Raw genomic sequence first — 25,195 nt, forward strand, 5'->3', positions numbered from 1 at the left:
TAATTACTACAGGTAGTCCTCATTCAATGAGTTTTCATTTCAGATTGAAGTAGCATCTGGAAGAATATGTTGCAATCCCCCAATCTCTAAAGAAGAAATGCAGATAAATAAGTTTCATATTCTGAGATGGAAGCCAGTGATGCAACATACAAATACTTTTAAAAAGAGAATGAAGCTGAAGCATATGGATAACATCTACATAAATGCCAAAGAAAGTTCCGGTTATCTAATAGGAGACTGAAATAAAAAGTAGAGCAGCAAAAGATGGGGTAAATTTAGGGTGGAATTCTCTTTCACTTTGTTGTCTTCCCAAGTTTACTTCACTTTCTTATCTTCACCAAGATCAAATAGCCTGGTGTCAAAATACATAGCTCTTAATTTCAAAATAGACGTAGGAAAATCTGGTCTTAGAACTCAGAGAATCAAAGCCAGAGCAGGTATTAAAAACAGTAGAGACTGACTGTAAACTTTGCCCTATGCACAAACTTTCGTAGAAGGCAGATATTTACTCTCTGCATTTGGTTCATTTACAACACCTACTCTCGAGAAAATCATCAAATAAGATGTATCTGAAGGATAAAACAGTGATGGCATACTGTATATGGCAAGTAGTCCCTCGAACTAAAAACAAACACTTGGAATTAACTGCTAGTATTAGAATTTTATTTCTGAAACCAGTGGTTTTCTGAAAGAAGGCCAAGGAACCATACATTAAGAAGTCAAGTAGAAAGAACAAAAGAGAAAAATAAAAGGAAAAATGTGAAAAATAGTGTAGGGAAAGTCTCAAACAGAAATTTTGGGCGGTTGCCTCTTTGATAGCCAGAAAAAGAATTCTGGGCAATTCAGTGTAAGCAGAGACTTTAAGCATGAGCCTTCACCAAAAAAAAAGTCCACTAGAGAATGTTCTAGAAAATTGCTTTGCACAAGTACAATGTGCGTATGTAATACTCAGAGTACAAAAAGAATATAGACTTTTCTAATTTAAGATTATTTAATTCTGTTGCAAAATAATATTGCTACATATTATAGAATCTAAACATTGTAAATCTGCTATTGTGTTTGTAACATGTACCCAGTGAATCATTTTCATGATTTGTGTTAAGTATTTCATTGATTGAATACTACTTAGTTAATAGGATACATTTTTTTTATAAGATTGCTGATGGCATGGCGTACATTGAAAGAATGAATTACATTCATAGAGATCTTCGAGCAGCTAATATTCTTGTAGGGGATAATCTGGTGTGCAAAATTGCTGATTTTGGATTAGCAAGATTAATAGAAGACAATGAGTACACTGCTAGACAAGGTATTTACAATATTCTTTATGTACTGTCTAATATGGTAAATATTGTTTTATTACTACGTATAATGTGTTATTGAATTCTTGATCAGTTCAAGTTAGTTTATGTCAGAAATATAGGGTCTCCTGCTTGAGCAGGGGATTAGACTAGAACAGAGGTCCCCAACTTTTTGGGCACCAGGGACCGGTTCCGTGGAGAGAGGTGTTTTTGCGGACCATAGGGTGCGTGGTTTTGTGTGCTGCATCTCGTGGATGGGTCTTTGTTTGTTTGTGCAGACTGGTTGCTAGCATACCACAGCCCGGTACTGGTCCACGGACCGGGGGTTGGGGACCCCTGGACTAGAAGACCTCAAGGTCTCCTCCAACCCTATGATTATATCCTCTGTGTTCTAGTTTGACTAAGTGCTTTACTAATATTTTAATACTTTCTGAGATAGATGTATATTCTTTATTTGTTTTCCATTTATATAGTCATTAGCAATAGAAACTGGACATTCTCTAAAGTGGATTATTCAATATACTTCTATCTTTTCTAAAACAGTTTTCTAAATTTGTTGAATTATTTATCAACAATATAAATTGCCAGAATAAATCCTTATCTCTCCAAAAGTAAAATTGTTCTTGAATAGGGATTTGTTTCATTATAAAACTTTGAAACATACCATGATTCATATTCAAGGTTATTTGCCAAGCAGTTTATAAAGGAACAGTACCATCTGAACTTCGGATTATAATCAGGTCCTGAAAGCTGCAGTTGTTATGTACATGTTATGTACACCATGCAAGTCATTTGTATAATAGAAAGAATAATTATGTGCTAGTTTTCCACATACACAGATTTACATGGCAACTTTNGTCTGGCCGACGGCACCCTGAGGAGACCCACTCTGTGGGAGCGTACAGGTCGATGGGAGGTAATCTGCGGCAGGAGGCGGTCTCGAAGGTATCCGGGTCCGATGCCATGGAGCGCTTTAAAGATGATAGTCAACACCTTGAAGCGCACCCGGAAGGCCACAGGCAGCCAATGCAGCTCGCGCAGCAGCGGTGTCACGTGTACCCAGTGAATCATTTTCATGATTTGTGTTAAGTATTTCATTGATTGAATACTACTTAGTTAATAGGATACATTTTTTTTATAAGATTGCTGATGGCATGGCGTACATTGAAAGAATGAATTACATTCATAGAGATCTTCGAGCAGCTAATATTCTTGTAGGGGATAATCTGGTGTGCAAAATTGCTGATTTTGGATTAGCAAGATTAATAGAAGACAATGAGTACACTGCTAGACAAGGTATTTACAATATTCTTTATGTACTGTCTAATATGGTAAATATTGTTTTATTAATATGTATAATGTGTTATTGAATTCTTGATCAGTTCAAGTTAGTTTATGTCTGAAATATAGGGTCTCCTGCTTGAGCAGGGGATTAGATTAGAACAGAGGTCCCCAACCTTTTGGGCACCAGGGACCGGTTCCGTGGAGAGAGGTTTTTTTGCGGACCATAGGGTGCGTGGTTTTGTGTGCTGCATCTCGTGGATGGGTCTTTGCTTGTTTGTGCAGACCGGTTGCTGGCATACCACAGCCCGGTACTGGTTCACGGACCGGGGGTTGGGGACCCCTGGACTAGAAGACCTCAAGGTCTCCTCTAACCCTATGATTATATCCTCTGTGTTCTAGTTTGACTAAGTGCTTTACTAATATTTTAATACTTTCTGAGATAGATGTATATTCTTTATTTGTTTTCCATTTATATAGTCATTAGCAATAGAAACTGGACATTCTCTAAAGTGGATTATTCAATATACTTCTATCTTTTCTAAAACAGTTTTCTAAATTTGTTGAATTATTTATCAACAATATAAATTGCCAGAATAAATCCTTATCTCTCCAAAAGTAAAATTGTTCTTGAATAGGGATTTGTTTCATTATAAAACTTTGCAACATACCATGATTCATATTCAAGGTTATTTGCCAAGCAGTTTATAAAGGAACAGTACCATCTGAACTTCGGATTATAATCAGGTCCTGAAAGCTGCAGTTGTTATGTACATGTTATGTACACCATGCAAGTCATTTGTATAATAGAAAGAATAATTATGTGCTAGTTTTCCACATACACAGATTTACATGGCAACTTTTTTACAGTAGTTACCAAACTGCATTCTAAAATGCATAGATTTTCTCCATTATCTGTGTAGAACAATCTCAGCCTTGACAGGAGTACCATTAACCATATGTTAATTTGACAGTATTACTCACTTTGTTGTCACCCACGTTCTACTCCCACATATATTCTCAATTAGACTTTTCTCTTTGAGTATAACAAAGATACCTTTGCAGTTCTTTTTCAGCAGAAAGAGATCCAATCTCTAGATTAGTTCTTATGTTTAACAGAATGGATGCTATTATAACAATAGAAGACATTATCAAATTATCCTTTCCCATAAGAATCATATATGTATATTGTACCACCAAAATAAATTTTAAAATAATTATAAATTATAATATTAAAGGACATTATTTTCTATGTTTAGGGGCCAAATTCCCAATTAAATGGACAGCACCTGAGGCTGCACTATATGGTCGGTTTACAATTAAATCTGATGTCTGGTCATTTGGAATTTTGCTGACAGAGCTTGTAACAAAGGGACGTGTGCCATACCCAGGTAAAAGGAGAAAAATCATTACTAATGTGTGTGTGTTATATCATTGCATAATCTGTTATTTATGTTAGGGATTTTTTTTTATAATCAGCTATTCTAATGAAATAAATTGTGTTAGCTAGAACCATACTTGAGAAGATACTACAGTAAATGCAAACTAGCTATGATACGGAAGCTGCAATTCAATGTGTTTAAAAAATGTAGAGACACACTATTTTAGAACATCAAATTCACTGTGTTCATAAATAACAGACAGTATGCCAGATCATTTTTACCATAGGTTTTTAAAGAAGCCAAAGCTAACCTTTGATGAGCAAAATAATTGTGTTATTTATACAACCAGTTTCTTCCTAGTTTTTTTCTTTTTTTTCTTTTTCTTTCTTTCTACTGTTCTCTTGCATCTCTTTGGAGTGTCTCAGAGGCAGAAAAATACATTGGGAATAAACTGGGAAACAACATATGGACATATCACATTAAGCCACTATTGTGTTCAATAATCCAAATATAACCTCTAGTTTCAAGCCAGAGTTGGACTTTCCCCAAACAAGCTATAGTTTGGAATAGTTCAAAATTTAAAATTTATTTAATGTTATGTGTGAATACAATATATAAATACCCATTCCAAGTAAACCGTGACAGATTTTTGAAACCCTCTTCCGACTTGATAAAATATAAATATTAAAGCTATTCTTTTAATTTTAGGAATGGTCAATCGGGAAGTTTTAGAACAAGTGGAACGTGGATATAGAATGCCTTGTCCTCAGGGATGCCCAGAATCTCTTCATGAATTAATGAAACTCTGTTGGAAGAAAGATCCCGATGAAAGGCCAACATTTGAATATATTCAGTCTTTCTTAGAAGATTATTTTACTGCTACGGAACCACAATACCAGCCTGGAGACAATTTATAAATTGATGGCTTACATCCCATGCACAAATATGCCAAATGTAGAGTACTTTTTTTTAAAAAAAAATCCTTGCTAATTGGAAGAACTCAAAAGAAAGCAAATTGCAATTTGCATGCTCTTGTTAGCTGGCAAACTGGAATTCTGAAATATGGTTGCACAAAACCACTTTTTAAAGTGTTATACCTGTATATAAATGTATCAATGACACATTTTTCTCCCATATTATATCAGGGTCCAAAAAAAAAAATACACTGAAAAAATGGGTGGTAAAATTAGCATTGCTATAACAGTGGAGCTGCTGATTTCTTTTTCTTCTAACTTTTAGGTCATTATTAAAGGGAACTTCACCTATTTAAATATAAACTTCTGAATGGAAATGGTCAAAGGATAATAAAATAGTTTATGGGACCAACAATTCTATGTTAGTATTAAGAGGGCTTTAAATACAAGGTTTTCTTCTAGAGCAGGGGTCTTCAACCTTGGTGACTTTAAGGCTTGTGGACTTCAACTCCCAGAATTCCTCAGCCAGCTTTGCTGGCTGAGGAATTCTGGGAGTTGAAGTCCACAAGCCTTAAAGTCGCCAAGGTTGAGGACCCCTGTTCTAGAGGCTCATTTCCTATTGATCTAGCTAGGGTAGCTCTCAGCGGATGGCAGCACCTGACCAACCTTCTCTGAGTTCAGAAGGTAGACGTGGTTAGTTCTTGGAAAAGTTTCAGGAACATTATAGCTATAGACTAAGTTGGAAAATGGGAAAAATATGGATGAAGGAAATGGAAAGGGGAAAAAATTAACTCTGTATTGTTCCCAAGAAAACTACATGTATGTGAAGTCACCAGGAGTCAACTTCAACTCAAAGAAAATTTAATTTTAAAGCAAGTAATTTATGATAAACTTGATTAAATACTAGACCTCAATAATGGAACTGAAAAGCATGTTGCACTGTGCTGAAACTTTATATTAATATATCATAACTGGAAAGTAGCATATTTTATTTCCTACATAGTACAATTAAGAATGAAGTTAACTTCATAAACCATTAACTCATTTTGTAATTAAGTTACTAGAGTACAATGTTAAACCTGAAACTGCAAAATGCAATCAGAGGTTAAAGATAACATCTTAACCTTCAAGATGTAGTGTTTCAAAGTTCCAATTTCCAGTGAAACATATCCCAGTTTTTTATAAATATATATTTTAGAAGACACATCTGAAAAAGGAAGTAAAGTGGCAAATGCTTATGAAGGCTCATCAATTAAAATGTTCAGGGATTCACTAGATTGCACAGCTTCTTTTTGTTATGTATCTCTGTCAAAGCATTTATGAAAAATACTGTTTAAGATCTTAGAGCCCATCAATGGATCAGATCTAGATATGAACCTCAGTGAATGAAATGAACTTCTATGTGGGGAGACATAGCCCCTCATACTATTCTGGAACATCTTCCAACCCCCACAGCGTACTTTGACAGAGGTAAAGAGTGGAGGGATTGATGTGAATTGTTTTCCCATTTCTGCAGTTCACAGAGTTGTCAGAATTCTGGATTTAGCCCAACATTGTAAGTGTTGGGATAATGATACTGGACAGTAGCCCAACTTTCTAATAATACATAGTGATTCACAGTCAACTAGACAATAAATGGTTGCATAACGATTCCTAAAACTCTTTACAAAACCATCAGATCAAAAATAAGAGTGGGCTGAATCCATCTTCTTGGGAAGAGTTAGATTTTTCGTAACCATTATGTATAGCTTTAAGCTATACGAACAGACTGAGCACCTAAGCCAAATTCAGCTAATGATATTAAAACTGCACACATACACTACTTGCAAGTATACTGGGGAGTAGGAGCTATCATAACCTCTTATCATATCAAGCAATAAAATCCTCTTGGCATTTTAGAATTTTCCACTCAAAACAAATGTTGCACTTCAAAGCTTTTCTGTGAAAATGATAATTACTGCTATCAGAAAAACCACACAGATTTTATATAAACTTATAAAATTGTGCAATCAAGTGGCATTTTCTTTTCTCGTTTATACATCCCAAAACTATGAAATTTTGAAAGGGCTATGTAGCAAATAATACAGGATTGTAATTTCTTTTATATTCTGAAATGGGTAGTGCAGTTGTGTTTATGTAATAATGCATATGCCAGAAAACTAGTCTGGTGTTATTTGGATTTTAATTAAAATGCAACAAATCATTGTAACAAATGTATAGTACTGAAATTAAAAAAAACAGTAATTTAATGAGTTTATTGAAGAAAAATATGTATTTTTAAGCGTTATACCTTCCATGTTTGTTTTTCCTTATTTTATAGTGTATTACCTCAAGATTTTAATGTGAGCAAATAATTCAACACAACACTTTTCTATATATAGTAATACATGTAAAAGTGTGATTATTTTTATAAAATATGATGTTGAATTTGTTTCACAAGATTGCTTTTAAAGTTCTAATTACAAAATTATTTTTTAAGAAAATAACCTGATAAGTTCCAAGTTGCTTTGAAATGAAACAATCCTATCTATACTAAGTTTAATTGACTAAATGTAATTGATTCAGTGAGGCTTACAAGTTGACATGCATAGCACTGCTCTATTTCTTTTTATATTTCTTGATCTTTAGAGAATAATCTGAAGTATGTTATTTTATTTGTATTTGTTAGTAGATTTCAACAGAATACAGAATACATCATCTTGAAGAGCCATGATTCACTTATAAGATTTTTTTTCTTGCCCTAAAAATATTAGAAATTGTTTTAGTCCTTTCTCTGGATAGGTTTGCATATCAAAATAAGCCAAAGCAAGCATACTTTATTATTAAATGATACTTATGCTTCTTCTGTTAGTATAAGCTAAGCAAATCAAGAAACTTCTATTATTGATACGAGCGCGGGATCCCAAATCAAGAAATTGAACTCAGACATTATTCCTGATTTGCATTTTTAAATTTTAATTTTTCTTGATTTGTTTAACTGGTATCTAATAGCAGAAGGAGCTAAGCCAGACAGTGTGCATGAGCAGACTTGTTCTTTTACAGGAAGTCTCTTTCCACTGTATGAAACTGGAATGCTATTTCTTTAAAATGCACTGTCATCTTCCATTAAATATTGGAAAACACTAACCATTACATGTGCATAAGGCACTTTCTTATATTTGCTAACGTTGTAAATGTGTGCATAAGGCACTTTGTTACTTTATAAACACAATAGATATGCAGACATCTCATGGTCTCTGGGATGAAGTATCTCTGTTTAGAAATTTTGGTGGATACTGTACGATGGGCCCTCATAAAAAAAATCATGAAGTATGTTTCCACAATCTTGAAGACAAGTGAAGGCTAGGGATGGGAAGGAGCTACTTATAACAATGTAAAGATCTTGGAATTTCCTCTTCCTGCGCTATGTGATTTGGTGGTTAACTGTTAAGAAAGTACTGTATCCCCTTTTATCTGGGTGGTAACTTTCCTACTAAATTAATTGTCCTTCGTTGGACAGGGAGCAATAAGCACAATTTCTACACATTTTCAGTTAGAAATAAAGGGTGCCACAATTTTCTGATAGGGCTCCTAGTTTCATTGGACCTTTCAATGGGAAAGTCCAGTATAACCTCAAACTATTTTTTGTGAATTTTATTCCATGCCTCCTGCACAATCTTATTCTTTTGTCAATACTGTACAGCATGACCCAGCACCTCCAGTAACACTGTATTTTTTAAAAAGTAGAATTACTAGAACAATTTTCAGAATAACAAATGCAAATTTATTACATTTTCAATTCCTATGTTTATTGCATTTTCAGCACTTCCTGTACTGTAATCATTGTTAACCAGTTAAGAATGATTTTTATATTGTATTGAAAACTATTGTGTAACATTTCTGATAGAAACTGTATTGCAAGCCTTGTGTATCAGTTTTGTTGAAGCTACCTTGTGTGGTAACCTTTTATTTTGTTTGGTTTTCCTATCATACTATATTGACAAGTTTAAATATTTTTAATATTTTATTACTTTTGCATAATTAAACTTCCCAAAGCTTAATAAATTAGTGCATCTTCTGTTACTAAAGTAGAAAAATGGATTAATATTGTATGGAAATTTAAACAGATTAACTTTTCTTCAGCAACTCTTTTTATGTAAGTGCATCCCCAACATTGTATTTAGCATGATACATGTTAAAATTCTAACATTCCTCTAAATTTGTTATGGAGTACAAAATAGTATTTATCAGCTGTGAAATAGAAACTGGTATTGGGGACACTTGCCCTTCTAAAAGTTCCAACAATTTAAAATTCTAAAATATAATTTACAACATTAATTGACAGAGTGCTTATGCTAGCATGTATACTATTATTATGCAATAAAATTAAGCCTAAATTTGACCTAATTGAACAGACCAGGGGTGTCAAACTACCTGCCCACAGGCCGGTTTCATCATCCCGAAGCCACGCCCAACCCATTGCCGGCAATGCAAAAAGAGTCGCGATACGTCATGTGACGTGGCGAGTTTGACACCCGTGGCATAGACAAAGTTAAGTCATATATAACTTATGAATTGAACCAGTTCTACAGTAACATTTTTAATAGACAAGAGTGGTGGTATGCCACTATGCATACTGTTGTTATGCAATAAAATTAAGCCAAAAACTAACTTGGAGTTAACATCCTGTAAGCCAGATCCTGAAGTTGAAACTCAAATACTTTGGCCACCTAATGAGAAGGAAGGACTCACTGGAGAAGGGCCTAATGCTGGGAAAGATTGAGGCCAATAGAAGAAGAGGACAACAGAGAATGAGGTGGCTGGATGGAGTCACTGAAGCAGTAGGCGTGAACTTAAATGGACTCCAGAAGATGGTAGAGGACAGGAAGACCTGGAGGAACGTTGTCCATGGGGTCGTGATGGGTCGGACACGACTTCGCAATTAACAACAACAAAGCTTGTATCAGCAAAATCCTCAGAAAAAGGATTAATAACAGTAAGAACCTCCTTTTGGGGATGCCCTTTCTGATCAACCCATGATGGACCTTATAAGGAGGGGAGGGGAAACGAGAGGGGGTGGGAGATGGTTTGACGTTCTGGACTTTAAAGCTTTTTTTAGATGCGTGGATGGCGAACTACATCTAGGATCTGTATTCTTAACGACGTTATCTAAACTTGAAAAAGCTAAGCAGGATTGAATGTGGCTAGGGCTTGGATGCCACGCCATCCGGAAATCCCAAAATTGAAAAATAATCTGGAAAATACTTTTTTTTAAAAAAAACCAGCCCACTTTTGAATTGCTGCCAAACGCCTCCCCTTCCCCAAAACACTGGTCGTATTTCTTTGGCTACTGGAAGACGTAAGCGGCTCTACACCTCTTTAAAGGATTAGGTTTGCCCATTCATAAAGTTTTCCTAGACCACGTACACACGTACACACACACGCTTTTGACCTGACAACCAATTGCAGAGGTTGGGATCAAAAGCTCAACTTCTGTTTGACAGAGAAGGGGAAGAACGCGACGCGCAGGTCGCCCCTTCCTCCAGCTCCCTCCCCTCTCCAGGGTCGCCACGCCCTCCCTGCGCGCCAATCAGCGTCTAAGAGGAATTCTCAAGCGGGAGAGTCGCTGGGTCTTGCTTCCTGGAGTGCCGAGCGCTGCTTGCGGGATGGGGAGAGGGAGGATCAGGGGTCTGGCTGTGAGCGATGTCCGCTTCCCCACGTCTCTGGCCCACCACGGCTCAGATGCCATGGTAAGCGCAGCGGTGCTCGGCAGAGCGAGGGCGGGGACGGCGGGAGGGCAAGCAGCACCGGCCTCAGGTGCGAGGGTGCCGAACAGTTCTTTGACCCAGTTCTACGGCAACTTGCAAGAGCGTTACTCCGCGCTGTTCCTTCTCGTCCGGAGAGGCTTTAGGCGCAGTGTTTCTCAACCTTGACCATTTTAAGGCATGTGGACTTCAACTCCCAGAATTCCACAGCCAGCCTTGCTGGCTGTGGAATTCTGGGAGTTGAAGTCCACATGCCTTAAAATGGTCAAGGTTGAGAAACACTGCTTTAGGGGCTCTTTCTCCAAGTTAAACAGAGCCCCGTCTGCCTTTTCTCAGGATTGAAGCCTGCTTGCCTGGAACTTAATTTGAGGCAAGTTCCGTTGGTTGGACTCCCGCGATCTCGATTTAAGGCAATTTGGATTAGAGACGCCACGCCAATTTTCGGTTGTGTCCCGTGTAAGTCAGCACTTCTTCGTGTTGCGCTGCTTTCCCAGGTTTCTTTATTTTTCTGTTTAGCATCCAGATCCAGACTATTCCGCAGCCTACGTTGTAATAGAAACGGATGCTCCCGATGGCTTGAAAGGTTGTGGCTTTACGTTTACGCTGGGAAAAGGCACAGAAGTGGGTAAGTTCTTGGGCTATTCCCAGGGCTGGCTTCCCAAATCATGAGAATTTTTCTATAAATAACACCTTGTTTCCTTTTGGAAAATATCCTCTTCAGGACAGACTTTTCTTACATGTTGCTATTTCAACTTCAAAGGCCGGTTTAATCACAACACGTTATGTCACAATTTATTTAATAAACCTAAATTAATAGTACGATAATCCCACTTTGGTTTGTCAATAAATATCATAAGTCATGTTCTGACTTGTGTAAGTGATCAATATTTGTAGATGTGTGCCTTAAAAATGTAATAGTTGAGTTTACCTTGCTCTGCTTGTTGCTTACCTTCTCTCCATTACAACACACCTACAATACTAATATTGTGGTCCTTAAAACAAGCTGTCTCCTTTTTTTTCTCGACATCTGAAGTTTATTGGAATTGAATTGTGTGTGCCTAAAAAAACATTCCTAGACCTCACTATGTCAGTACTGGAATTTCTATTTTTAAAGAAAGAGAGACAGATTCTGGGACCAATCTTGTGTGTCTACGTGTGTTACTTTAATATACTTAATAACAAATGTTTCTTAGATAACAATTACAATTAGATTGTTTTTTTCTATTTTTAGGGGTTTTTTTTCCATTGTTCACCATATTCTAAATGAATAGATATGGTAGTACTGTATTTGTAGTAACCTCTAGATGGTGATTATTTCTTTCAGTTATCAGTGCAGTCCATGCACTGTCAACTCACATAATTAATAAAGATTTGGATGACATAATCAGTGATTTTCGAGGCTTCTACAGGCAGCTCACCAGTGATGGGCAGCTCCGATGGGTAAGATAACTTACAGTATTTTCAACAAGGCTAATATATGGGTGTAAGTGTTCTTTAAGAACATAATAAGAGAAAATAATTTGATTTTATATAGTTGCTTTATTCAAAATGCTACATAAAATAGGACTTTCAAAGAAAATGGTGCTTTAATATGACCTAAAATAGAAATATTATTTGAATTCTTGTATTTTTGTCACCCAACCTTTTACTTATTCATTTACATTTTTAAGTCATAGAATTTTGTGACTTTCCTCACCTCCACCTTTGCAGTTTTGAATTCCCTTCCTATTTTCCCATCAGCTTCTGAGCATATATGAAAAATGTTAACATCAAGGTCAAAATTGAAAGAAAATCCCATTGATCTGATGATCTGAAAGGGATTGGTCTGCATATTGTAATGCAACCCTAAATTTGATCAGTAATTTATTCTTGAGACATTCCTACTCCTAAAATCCATATGGCACCATTTCTTCCTAAAAGCCTAAAAGAAGGCCTTGATAATAACATGGTAGGTGTTTGAGGAGAAGAGGAATTACTAGAAACAAATGTTTATAAGAACTCTCCTTCCCCATCACCCCAGTTTACATATGTGGTAATGCCAATGAATCCTATAGGAGTAAAATTCCCATTATGTGGAAATGGAGTACATAGATAGCATCCTATTGAAATATTGATTGGATAACACATAAACAGTGCTGATCATCTTGAATATTTGAGGAAGGGCTAAATATTTTGTAAATTTGCCTTGGGTTAGGGGATAAATTAGGAGTTCCTCTGAGTAATCCTCATTGGGCAAACATAGTATTAAACACTGATATATTTTGGCCAAACCAGAAAGAGAATGGGGACAAAAGCTCATTTTGCGCTTCATTTTTCCATCAGTAGCAGGAGTCCCTCAATGGAAATAGTGAAGTTGGGCAGTCAACTCTGAACTGTCCTCTCCTTGCCAAGTTTTGTTTAAGAGAATCCTTTTTGAGGCATCTGAAGTTGGGTGTCCTTAACAGACCTGGCTTCAGATCAGTAGCATGATCTTGATATGGGCATAGGCCTGCTAAGATATTGTGTTGTAGTTACTGCTCCGCAGTGGCCATGATACTTTTTAGGACCTGAGCTTTGCTTTTCCAGGACTCTGCCTTAGACATTCTTGCATCCATGGATCTGTTGAGTTAGCTTTCAGAACCTGGAAAACTCAATAGCCATGTCACCTGGGTGAAGATCAAACACAGGAGCTAAATATACCAATGCCACTGTCTGAACTGGTTTGAATACCCAACTCCAGAAGAAACTTGGCTTTTGGAAGACAAAGAATGCACTGAGATCACCCAGACAACAGGCATTGATAAATAGCTGTTGATGCAGACTTCCATCTTTTTTCCCTTCCTTCTGTGAACTTCTGAAGAATTAGAACCAGTTGTTGAGAACCAAGAACATACAGCCTAAAGATACAGTTGGTCATCCATGCCATTTCCCTTTCTTTCTGGTTCTTTTTCCAACCCAATGTATTTATTACATATAAACTGGCTTTTCAGTCACTCTTTCCCTCCTTCTATTCAATTCCTTACTCCCAAAACAAAGGTGCATATAGGAAGAACCTCCTTATCCAAAACTCACTCACTCTAAGACACATCAATTTGTGCAGACACATTTTGGGCTTGTTCACTTTTGCAAAAAGCACACCGTACATGATGTCCATTGTCAGAAAACTTCAGAGTCTAGACCAGATAGTCATCAAAAGTCAACACTGACTCAAAGGCACCAAAACAAAAATTCTGTATAGTTGTAGACTACCACTGTGAATAGTATAGTATTTAATTTATTTAAATCTCACTGAGCACTTTCTTAATGAATAAACGTTTGCAACATGTCTCCTAAACAAGGATGACAGACTTGCAGAGCTGTGAGGAATCAAATAGTTTTTAATTCTGTAAGACAAGATCTTGTGTAGCTAATATGTGCCTAGCAGTTTTAAAATCAAACTTTTTCTTGAAAGTGTCCAGTTCAGTAATCCACAAATGATAGCAAAGATAGAAACCTTACATATACTTGTGCTTGGCTGTCATAATAATTTAATAACATAGGTTTCTTTTTTTTTCTTTTTTTGCTAATAGATTGGTCCTGAGAAAGGAGCTGTACATTTGGCCACAGCTGCCATTTTGAATGCTATCTGGGACCTCTGGGCCAAACAAGAAGGAAAGGTAAAGATTTAGAACAAGTAAACAAAAATATCACTCTTTATCCCTGAACAAACACTGCTCTCTTCCATCCTCTCCTGCAGTGTCTCTGTTTTTCATGGATAAACACGAAAAAGTATTTTAAGTATTTTGTATGTTGGGGATTTAAATTGTTTATATATTCTGCTTTTCTGTAGTTTTGAACCAATATTTTTATAAATTGTAAAAATTACATATCGCTCAATTATTACAAATAGTGTAGGAATGTAGTCTGAGTCATTCAGGTCTTCTCTTCACAGTGCTATTTTTACATTGTCACCTTCTCTATATCAAACTTCAAGGTTTTAAGAACTTTTGTATATTGTTTTGCTTCTATCTTGGTGCTTCAAATCATAGAAGGCAAGAATGCCTTGGAACATATACTCAACCTGGAATAAAAATCCAACTCTTCCTCCCTTCTAAACTGTCTTTCATTTATCATTTAGTTTTGCTGTTTTAAGTTTTTTTTTAAAATAAAAATAGATTATAAAAAACTGTCTTTCATTTATCAGCTTGGTAAAAATGTGATGGCTGATTGAGTAAATAGAACTCCTATAATTTCCAGAACATTGTGAAGATCTAGAAGCCTCCTCACAATATCACTGTAGAACATTATTATATTTTGTAGGGTACTTAATTGATTAGACCAGCGACAAGGAACAGAGCACTCTTAAGAGACTCTCTTTGAATTGCAAGTCCTGGCATTTGTCTCTATTGACTTGGGGTGGCAGAAATAATAGTTCAGCAACTTCTGGCAAGCCACAAGTTGCCCTCCTCCCATACATTGGGCAGGATTTCATCATATGCTAATATGATGAAGTAAAAACAAACAAAATAGAATTCAAAGTAGCAACCCTCAAACAATATGCTAAATGAGTGAATCACACCATACTTACTCATCATCCCAAATTTATAAACATGTATGCCAAGTCTATAAAAGTAAAATGTTTGTTCCAAAAATGAAATGGTGTCAGAGGGATAGCTCTTTCTACCTGCCAAATATTTGCAGGCAAGGAAACATGTACAGGAATGTTACAGGATAAACGTAAAGTAAATTTATACGAAGCAGATACTCTGATTTCAAAGCATTTGTACTTTGTAGTTCAAAGCTGGCACCTTGAATGATGTAGTGGATGCTTTATCAGGCACAGTTTACTATGCAAGCCCTAGAGATTGGATCAACAATGTATCCATAGCTGGCTTGTGGATTGGCCTGCTTTATGTGTAATATGGTGAATATCTTCCCTTGAAGTCCAATATTGAAGAAGTATTGGCTGGAGAATTTTGCTCTTTGTTTGTTGACTCTAAAAAGGAACAGATACATTCCAGATTATGGTCTTAAATATTCCAGGACTCAAAAAATAATGAGAACCCAGACTTCTAGATGTAATAATTAATCAGACAGTGCATTAGAATTTTGATTTTATTTTGGTTGTGTTTGCTTGATTTCTTTCAAAGCTGCTTTCTTGTCAGGATTAGTCCCTATTTTGGATAAACCTCTCCATTTCTTTTACATTTGCTTTTGAATCCTAATAGTTTTTTCCTCAAACCCTAATACTCATTGTTGTTTCCTTTGGAGAGTTCCAAATGAATAAAACAATATTTTAAACAGACATGTTAGATGACATTTGTGAATTTTATAATCTAGTTACATGTCTCAGAAAATCTCCCCATATTGGGTCCCAGATAGTGGCTTACAGCACCCTGGTATTTTGCAAGTAAAAGAAATGGAAGCCTTTTTCATTTTCCATTCTTGCTGCTATAATCCTGACTAGATAAAAGAAAGTAGTAGGAGCAAGTCCCAGTGAAAGATGATAACTGCTTACCCTCAGCTTTCCTGGTTGGATAGACAGCCTAGTGATAGAAAGAGCCTTGCAGGATCTAGAGACGCTGCTTGGAATCTACTGAGATATTGCCCATGTAATGTATGGCAGCTGCCTGCCCAGTGGTTTGAAACTTCTGACAGAAATTCAGAGACACTGCTACATAATGTGCCTAAGACAGTGGTGGCGAACCTATGGCACGGGTGCCAGAGGTGACACTCAGAGCCCTCTCTGTGGGCATGTGCACCGTCGCCCCAGTCCTAGGCCTTCAACTGGGTTTTATAAAACCTTTTCACTTTAGGCCTCCGCTGCCGTGTGCAAAAAAAAAAGAGGTTCAATCAGTCAATTTCAACTTCTTGCGGGGAAAAAAAAAATCTTGCAAAGTTGGAATTGATTGATTGAACTTTTTGGTCCCACCCAGTCTGCCATTACCACCGCAGCCACGCCCACCCAATGGGCCACACCCCCAACTGACCACACCCAGCCAATGGGCCACACCCACCCTGCACCTGACGATGCATAAGTGGTTTTTGGGTTGCAGTTTGGGCACTCAATTTCTAAAAGGTTCGCCATCACTGGCCTAAGAGGTTGCTGGGTATTTCCAGATCATGAATAATTGTGACTAGACTACCTACACTCACAAAGAGTCAATACTGGCTTTCCCACATCTAGTTTTTGGGAACGCAGGAAGTGCAAAGTCTTTTATTACTGTGATCATCTTTGAAGTAGTTCATAAATCCCAACATTTGCATTTAACAGTCTGGATCCTTGCAGGGAGGGTACTGTAATCTGCAGTGTGTGTAATGATTTTTGTGTTCTAAAATGTTATTTCTATGTTTAAGAATTTCAGAATGTTTCTTTCTCTCTCCCCTGCCCCTTTTTTTTAAAAGCCTCTCTGGAAACTGCTGGTTGACATGGTAAGAAAAAAAATAAAAAATCAAGCATTATTAATAGAAAGAAATATATATATATATTTCTTTCAGAGCATTGGATGCTGACTTAGCATGTTTAAATATATTGAGAACAGTCAGACTAGGCATCATAACTAACTAAACTGTCAATATTGTAGATTTTTAAAAAATGTTTAAATTTAGATTTGAAGGTAGATAGCCTTGTGTACTGGTTTATTTTTGGATTTCTGTTCAAAACTTTTTTCTGCCTGAAACAACCATCCATGAAATTTTATATTTCTGACTTATTTATTTATTTTCTGATCTTGGAATCTCAAAGTGATTAATTTAATGCTTTTGCGATGCAATTTTGAAAATAATTGTAACTAGATAACCCATGACCTGTTGGGTCTTTGTTTCAGTTGTGTCATCATTTCAGAGATATTTATTTACCTAAACAAATTAACAGAATGACTGGGCAAGTAAAAAAGCATGAGAGTAGGAGCCATTTCTGACTTGCTGCCAGCTTTTCCATTGATTTTGCTTGTGGGAAGTTACAGGGAGAAAGTCAATGGGCAAGCTGGCAGGGAAGGTACAAGTTGCTCAGGTAAGTCTCCCCCATCTGCATACCTTCCCCTATTCCCTCTGTGCTCATGCCATGTCAAATACCTGTGAACCCTTGCACACTGTCTGCAACCTGCACTGTCCATGACCTGCACTGCATATTTGCGCATCCTCCCTGACCCTCCTTGTACCACTCAGGCAGCCTCACGCACCCTCCGTGTCCTGTACCATGTCAATCGCACATCCCCAACTCTCACCACTTTCTTAGTCATTCACTTACTACCACCTTCACCTGGCAACAGCCACCTACCTGCCTACTGGCCTCAATTTGCAACTGCCTGATAGCTTCCCCACTGATTTTGCTTGTGGAAAGCTGGCAGGGACCATCAGCAGTCATGACTGAGTTTAAATTTCATGCCAGTTCCCCCATCGACTTCTGGAAAGCTGGCAGGGAATCTTGGAAATGAAGATGACTTGATTCTAACTGACCATGGCAACGTGGCAGCACTTGAAGCAGCCACAACTTTGTGAAATTTCAATCCCACAGAAGTGATGGTTCCTAGATTTGGGACGTATTCTGTATATTAGCCCATTTGAGATGCCTTGGCTCACACATTTTGCCTTATTGTTATAAAATGAATGAGTCAAACTCACTCAAGATAAAGTTTAATAATAGTTCTTTTATTCTTGTGTTACTCGAACAGAAAACAAGGCAGGTGCTCAATCACAGTTGACTAATACATGTTACTTGTTCGTTATCTTATACAGCTTGTCACAATAGCATAGTTACCCAGCTAGGTTAAACAATATTAATGCCTGATTAGGCTAAACCAAGACTCAATAAGCAACTGCCCAGCTAGGCTACCCAAGTTTCTGTCAAAGATTGTGCCCAACTAGGCTAATCTAATAACTGTGCCCAACAAGGCTATTCAAATAACTGTGCCCAAAAAGGCTACTCAAGTTGCTGTAAGTATTGCTGCCCAACTAGGCTACTCATTCACACATTCAATACTTACAAACACTCAACAGCATTTGGCCAGGCTGTGTTAGAGTGGGTTGTGAATTAGACTTCAGGGCATCCTCTGTTCCCCATGGAGATCTCACGCTTCCGAAGTCTATTGCATTTTATTTCTCCTTTTATATCCAACTTGTTTATTCCAAGTCTAAATTCATGACACGTCAGAAATGTTACAGATGATTCGTGTACATCCACTCCTTGTTTTGTTACTTCTTGAAAAGTGCAGCATAAGCGTATTACATTCTGTACACCCACTTGATGTGCCAGCTGTTATCTGTTGCTCACACGCACACACATACATACCCATCCATTCTGTACCTTGTCATGCCATGCATTCCAGCAATGTGAGTTTTCTGAAGGGTTCATGAATAGGATAAACATGGCTGTTCTTTAGTTCTATTATAGACATGACTTTATATATTTAATAAGTATGCTTTTGTATACTAAATACTATATTCTAGATAGCATTTATCTAGAGATAGGTAGGTGGGTAGGTAGGTAGGCAGGCAGACAGACAGACAGACAGACAGACAGACAGACAGACAGACAGACAGACAGACAGATAGATAGATAGATAGATATGCAGAGAGAGAGAGAGAGAGAGAGAGAGAGAGAGAGAGAGAGAGAGAGAGAGAGAGAGAGAGAGAGAGAGAGAGAGAGAGAGAGAGAGAGAGAGAGAGAGAGAGAGAGAGAGAGAGAGAGAGAGAGAGAGAGAGAGAGAGAGAGAGAATTCATTATTATGATGCATCATTTCACCCAATTGAACATTATAAGCAGGTAAACATGAGAGGTTTAGCAGTATATAAATAAGATACTGTAGAGAAAAATGACTATGTTATAGAGGAAGAGTAGTTGTACCTGTTCTTCTGGGTTACTTTGTGTGTGACTTCAAGTCATATTTTAAAGGAGATGAGCAAGTCACTTCAAATTAAGGAAATACCTACTTAGCCTATTTTTTGCACATGGATTTTGTCTCCTGCACACAAGTAAAAGGGTTTGTGCATTGTATTTAGTCTTAATAGCTTCACTGACCACCAGGAAGCATTGTCAAATATTAGAATCCCCCATGTACAGGTACTCAACACACAGTTTTCTATCACTTCAACACTCCCTCTTAGAGGGAGAGCGTTTCTTTATTTGTGCATAGTGTATCCTACACCCAGATTTCTAAATCTAGTGGGTTTTTCTTTCAATGGGATTTTCCCATATATTTTACCAGGAAATGTAGATAAGAAATACTCGAAAACCTAGCACCCTCCTAAGCATACCCCTGTGCCCTGAATTCATAGGCAATGTCAATTTCTCTGTCCGAATTCATGGAGACCTAACCCTAAATGGGTTAATCCCCAATGGGATTTTTCCATGTATTTTACCAGGAAATGTAGATAACGCAGGCTCGAACATGGACTACCCTCCTAAGCATACACCTGCGCCACACATTCATTAGCGATGTCCCTTTTCCTGTTTAAATTCATAGACACTTAACCCTAATCCTAAGTAGGTTTACACCCCACTGGGATTCTCCCATATATTTTACCAGGAAATGCAGATAAGGCAGGCAGAAAAAGTCAGTGCCCTCCTAAGCATACCTCTGTGCCCCAAGTTCATTGGCGATGTCCATTTTGCAGTCTGAATTCATGGAGACCTAACCCTAACCCTAAGTGGGTTTTTCCCCAATGTGATTTTCCCATAATTTTACCAGGAAATATAGTTCAGGCAGGCTCAAAAAGAAGTACCCTCCTAAGCATACCCCAGCATCCTAAATTCATTGTCGATGTCCATTTTTCTCTCTGAATTCATCGAGACCCAATCCTAACATTAAGTGGTTTTTCCCCCAATGGGATTTTCCCATGTATTTTACCAGGAAACATACAAAAGGCAGCCTGGAAAAGTCAGTGCACCCCTATACCTAGCCCTGTGCCCCAAATTCATTGGCAATGTCCATTTTGCTCGCTGAATTCATGGAGACCTAACCCTAACCCTGTGGATTTTTCTCCAATGGGATTTTCCCATGTATTTTAACAGGAAATTTAGATAAGGCAGGTTAAAAAAGTCAGTGCCCTCCTAAGCATACCTCTGCACCCCGAATTCATTAGCGATGTCCATTTTGCTGTCCAAATTCATGTCCACCTAACCATATTCCAAAATGGGTTTCCCATGTATTTTACCAGAAAATGAAGATAAGGCAGCGTGGAAAACTAAGTGCCCTCCTAAACATAACCCTGTGCCCCGATTTCAATTACGATATCATTTTGCTGTGTGAATTCATGGAGACCTAACCCTAACCCTAAGTGAGTTTTTCCAGAATGGGAGTTTTCCATGGAAAAGTCAGTACCCTCCTAAGCATACCCCAGAATCCCAAATTCATTGACGATTTCCATTATGTTGTCCAAATTCACACAGACCTAACCATAACCCTAAGTGGTGTTTTTCCCCAATGAGATTTTCCCATCTATTTTAACAAGAAATGTACTTAAGGCAGGCTCAAAAGGTAAGTACCCTCCTAAGCATACCCCAGGATTCCGAATTCATAGGCGATATACATTTTACTATCCGAATTCATGGAGACCTAACCCTAACCCTAAGTGGGTTTTTCTTCCAATGGCATATTCCCATCTATTTTACAAGAAAATGTAGTTAAGACAGGCTCAAAAACCCAGTACCCTCCTAAGCATACCCCAGTGTCCTGAATTTATTGGTGATGTCCATTTTGCTGTTCGAATTCATGGAGAGCTAATACAGAGAAACCTAACCCTAACCTTAAGTGGTTTTTTTCCCAATGGGATTTTCCCATGTATTTTGCCTGGAAATGTAGATAAAGCAGATAGAAAAAGTTAGTGCCCTCCTAAGCAAACCCCTGCGCCCCGAATTCATTGGTGATGTCCATTTTGCAGTCCAAATTCATGGAGACCCAACCCTAAGTGGGTTTTTCTCCAATAGGATTTTCCCATGTAATTTACCAGGAAATATATATAAGGCAGGGAGAAAAAGTCCGTGCCCTCCTAAGCATACACCTGCGCCCCGAATTCATTAGCAATGTCCATTTTCCAGTGTAGTTTCCAGGTAACATACATGGAAAAATTCCATTGGGGAAAAACCCACTTAGGGTTAGGGTTAGGTCTCCGTGAATTTGGACTGCAAAATGGACATCGCCAATTAACTAGAGGCGCAGGGGTATGCTTAGGAGGGTACTGACTTTTTCTCCCTGCGTTATCTATATTTCCTTGTAAAATACATAGGAAAATCCCCTTGGGGAAAAACCAACTTAGGGTTAGGGTTAGGTCTCCTTGAATTCGGACCGCAAAATGGACATCGCCAATGAACCCGGGGCGCAGGGGTATGCTTAGGAGGGTACTGACATTTTCTCCCTGCATTATCTATATTTCCTTGTAAAATACATGGGAAAATCCCCTTGGGGAAAAATCCATTTAGGGTTAGGGTTAGGTCTGCATGAATTCAGACTACATAATGGACATTGCCAATGAACTCGGGGTGCAGGGGTATGCTTAGGAGGGCACTGACCTTTTGTGCCTTCCTTATCTACATTTCCTGGTAAAATACTTGAGAAAATCCCATTGGGGAAAAACCTACTTAGGGTTAGGGTTAGGTCTCCGTGAATTCGGACTGCAAAATGGACATTGCCGATTAACTTGGGGTGGAGGGGTATGCTTAGGAGGGTACTGACTTTTTCTCCCTGCATTATCTATATTTCCTTGTAAAATACATGGGAAAATCCCCTTGGGGAAAAATCCACTTAGGGTTAGGTCTCCGTGAATACAGACTGCAAAATGGACATCGCCAATTAACTCAAGGCGCAGGGGTATGCTTAGGAGGGTACTGACCTTTTCTCCCTGCGTTATCTACATTTCCTTGTAAAATACATGGGAAAATCCCCTTGAGGAAAAATCCACTTAGGGTTAGGGTTAGGTCTGCATGAATTCAGACTGCATAATGGACATCGCCAATAAACTCGGGGCGCAGGGGTATGCTTAGGAGGGCACTGACTTTTTCTGCCTGCCTTATCTACTTTTCCTGGTAAAATATATGGGAAAATCCCCTTGGGAAAAAACCCAGTTGGGGTTAGGGTTAGGTCTCCATGAATTTGGATGGGAAAAAGTACATCACCAATGAATTCGGGGTGCAGGGTATTATTTAGGAGGGTACTTACTTTTTGATCCTGTCTTAATTACGTTTCCTGGTAAAATACTTGGGAAAATCCCATTTGGGAAAACCCACTTAGGGTTAGGGTTAGGTCTCCATGAATTCAGACTGCATAATGGACATCGCCAATGAACTCGGGGCACAGGGGTATGCTTAGGAGGATACTTACTTTTTCTCCCTTTGTTATCTATATTTCCTGGTAAAATACATGGGAAAATCCCCTTGGGGAAAAACCGAATTTCGGTTAGAGTTAGGTTTCCCATGAATTCCAACAACAAAATGGAGATCACCCGTGAATTCGGAGCGCAGTATTATGCTTAGGGCAATGACTTTTCCAGGATGCCTTATCTAGGTTTCCTGGGAAGAGACATGGGAAAATCCCATTAGGGAAAAACCCACTTAGGGTTAGGGTTAGGTTTGTATGAATTCGGAAAGCAAAATGGACATCACCTGACTTTTTCAGGCCTCCTTATCTACATTTCTTAATAAAATAGATGGGAAAATCTCAGGAAATGTAGATAAGGCAGGCTGAAAAATCCGTGCCCTCCTAAGCATACCCCTGCGCCCTGAATTCATTGGCAATATCCATTTTGCTTTCCAAATTAATGGAGACCTAACCCTAATGTTTCCAAGGTAGCTTGGAAACATCAGAACCCTCCTAAACGTACCCCTGCGTCCCAAATTCATTGGCGATATCCATTTTGTTGTCTGATTTCATGGAGACCTAACCCTAACCCTAAGTGGGTTTTTCTCCGAATGGGATTTTCCCATGTATTTTATCAGAAAATGTAGATACATCAGGTTGGAAATGTCAGTGCCCTCCTAACCATAACCCTGTCCCTCGGATTCAATGGCGATATCCATTTTGCTTTCCAAATTCATGGAACCCTCAGTGGGTTTTCACAATGGGATTTTCCTATGTATTTTACCAGGTAAGATAGATAAGGTAAGATTTAAAAGTCAGTGGCCTCCAAACGTACCCCAGCATCCCGACTACATTGGCGATATCCATTTTCCTTTCCGAATTCATGGAGACCTAACCCTAAGTGCGTTTTTCCCCAATGGAATTTTGCCATGTCTCATCCCAGGAAACGTAGATAAGGCTACATGGAAAAGTCAGTGCCCTCTTAAGCATAGCACTGCGCCCCGAATCCTTTGGCGATGTCCATTTTGCTGTCCGAATTTATGTAGACCTAACCCTAACCCTAGGTGGGTTTTTCACAATGAGATTTTCCCATGAATTTACCAGGAAATGTAGTTAAGGCAGGCTCAAAAAGTAAGTACCCTTGTAAGCATACCCAAGCACCCCAAATTTATTGGTCATGTCCATTTTCGTGTCCAAATTCATGGAGACGTAACCCTACCCCAAGGTGTTTTTTTCCCCCAATGGTGTTTTCCCATGTATTTTACCAGGAAACGCAGCTATGGATAGAAAGATTTTATTCTATGGGGTTCAGACCCTCTATTGGAAGTTGAAGTCGTATAAAATCTTACAACATAGTGTAACAACTGTATCTCTCTGCTGTAATAGAGTAAGTGAAGTTGGACTGAGTATATCCTTGTATCATTTCGCTAGTTAATTGTAGCATGGTTTCTCTCTCTCTTTTCCTTATAGGACCCCATGCAATTGTTATCTTGCATAGATTTCAGATACATTACTGATTCACTAACAGAAGAAGAAGCTTTTTGTAAGTTGCTTTTTAATAGGCTCAAAATGTAATATGTTTTATCTTACTCCGCTGATATTTTTGAACTTTTAAATTGATTAATGAAATATGCAGTTTTTACTCTATATATTTTATCATATTCCCCTTTGGTCTCCTTAAATATTCCAGTTCAGTTATACCTTTTGATAGATGATATTTGCTGTCTTTACACTTTGGGGGTCTGTTTGTGTACCAAACTAACAAAACCTAAAGTATCCCAATCAATAACGATATAGTAACTCAGCAACCTTTACAGCCCTTGTAGAATGGTTTTCTGTATTATTTATGTATTTCAAGTGAAGGGATGAAGTTCAAAAATAATGCTTTGGTGCAGAATTCCCCAACCTTTCCAAATTGCTGGCCTGGGGAGGAGAGGAGAAAGAGGGGATGGTTTTGTGGGAGGGGCAGGAGTGTGTGCATGCGCAGGCCTAAGCACCCATTGGGCAATTGAGGATGAGAGCACCTGTAATACTCATGTAAGTGAGGCCCCAAGCACTCACACGAGTGTGGCTGTGTGTGCGCATGTACATGCGTATCGTAGCCAGCCACTCACGCAGTCTGGTTGCAGATAGAACATGGACCGGTTGTGGGCCGTAGCCCATGGGTTGGGGACCCCTGCTTTAGTGGACTTAAAACTGATGACTTTTTGCATGGGAACTCTGTTTCATAGGCTAAGTACTCTTAAGTTGATTGCTATGCCTACTGTACATGGAATGTCAACCTTCAAATAACTATTAGATGGTAATAGAGGATAATTGGTT

At 38.1% G+C, this 25,195-nt stretch overlaps 2 protein-coding genes across 2 annotated transcripts in view; both read left to right on the forward strand.

Moving 5' to 3' along the window:
• The window catches only part of YES1 (YES proto-oncogene 1, Src family tyrosine kinase), a 39,201-nt gene extending 34,087 nt beyond the window's left edge, over positions 1 to 5,114 (forward strand). Inside the window, exons 10-12 of the mRNA XM_015813468.1 lie at positions 1,156 to 1,309; positions 3,842 to 3,973; positions 4,673 to 5,114. Of these exons, the coding sequence (XP_015668954.1) occupies positions 1,156 to 1,309; positions 3,842 to 3,973; positions 4,673 to 4,881 (495 nt within the window). The 3' untranslated portion in view covers positions 4,882 to 5,114. The remainder of the gene's footprint in view (positions 1 to 1,155; positions 1,310 to 3,841; positions 3,974 to 4,672) is intronic.
• A 5,365-nt stretch (positions 5,115 to 10,479) lies between these two features.
• ENOSF1 (enolase superfamily member 1) overlaps positions 10,480 to 25,195 on the forward strand; it is a 28,639-nt gene continuing 13,923 nt past the window's right edge. Inside the window, exons 1-6 of the mRNA XM_015813469.2 lie at positions 10,480 to 10,607; positions 11,139 to 11,247; positions 11,947 to 12,062; positions 14,171 to 14,257; positions 16,986 to 17,012; positions 24,344 to 24,416. Coding sequence (XP_015668955.1) covers positions 10,524 to 10,607; positions 11,139 to 11,247; positions 11,947 to 12,062; positions 14,171 to 14,257; positions 16,986 to 17,012; positions 24,344 to 24,416 — 496 coding nt within the window. The 5' untranslated portion in view covers positions 10,480 to 10,523. The remainder of the gene's footprint in view (positions 10,608 to 11,138; positions 11,248 to 11,946; positions 12,063 to 14,170; positions 14,258 to 16,985; positions 17,013 to 24,343; positions 24,417 to 25,195) is intronic.

The sequence above is a fragment of the Protobothrops mucrosquamatus genome, unplaced genomic scaffold (assembly GCF_001527695.2).
Source record: "Protobothrops mucrosquamatus isolate PMUCROS unplaced genomic scaffold, P.Mucros_1.0 scaffold158, whole genome shotgun sequence".
NCBI classification, from domain to species: domain Eukaryota; kingdom Metazoa; phylum Chordata; class Lepidosauria; order Squamata; family Viperidae; genus Protobothrops; species Protobothrops mucrosquamatus.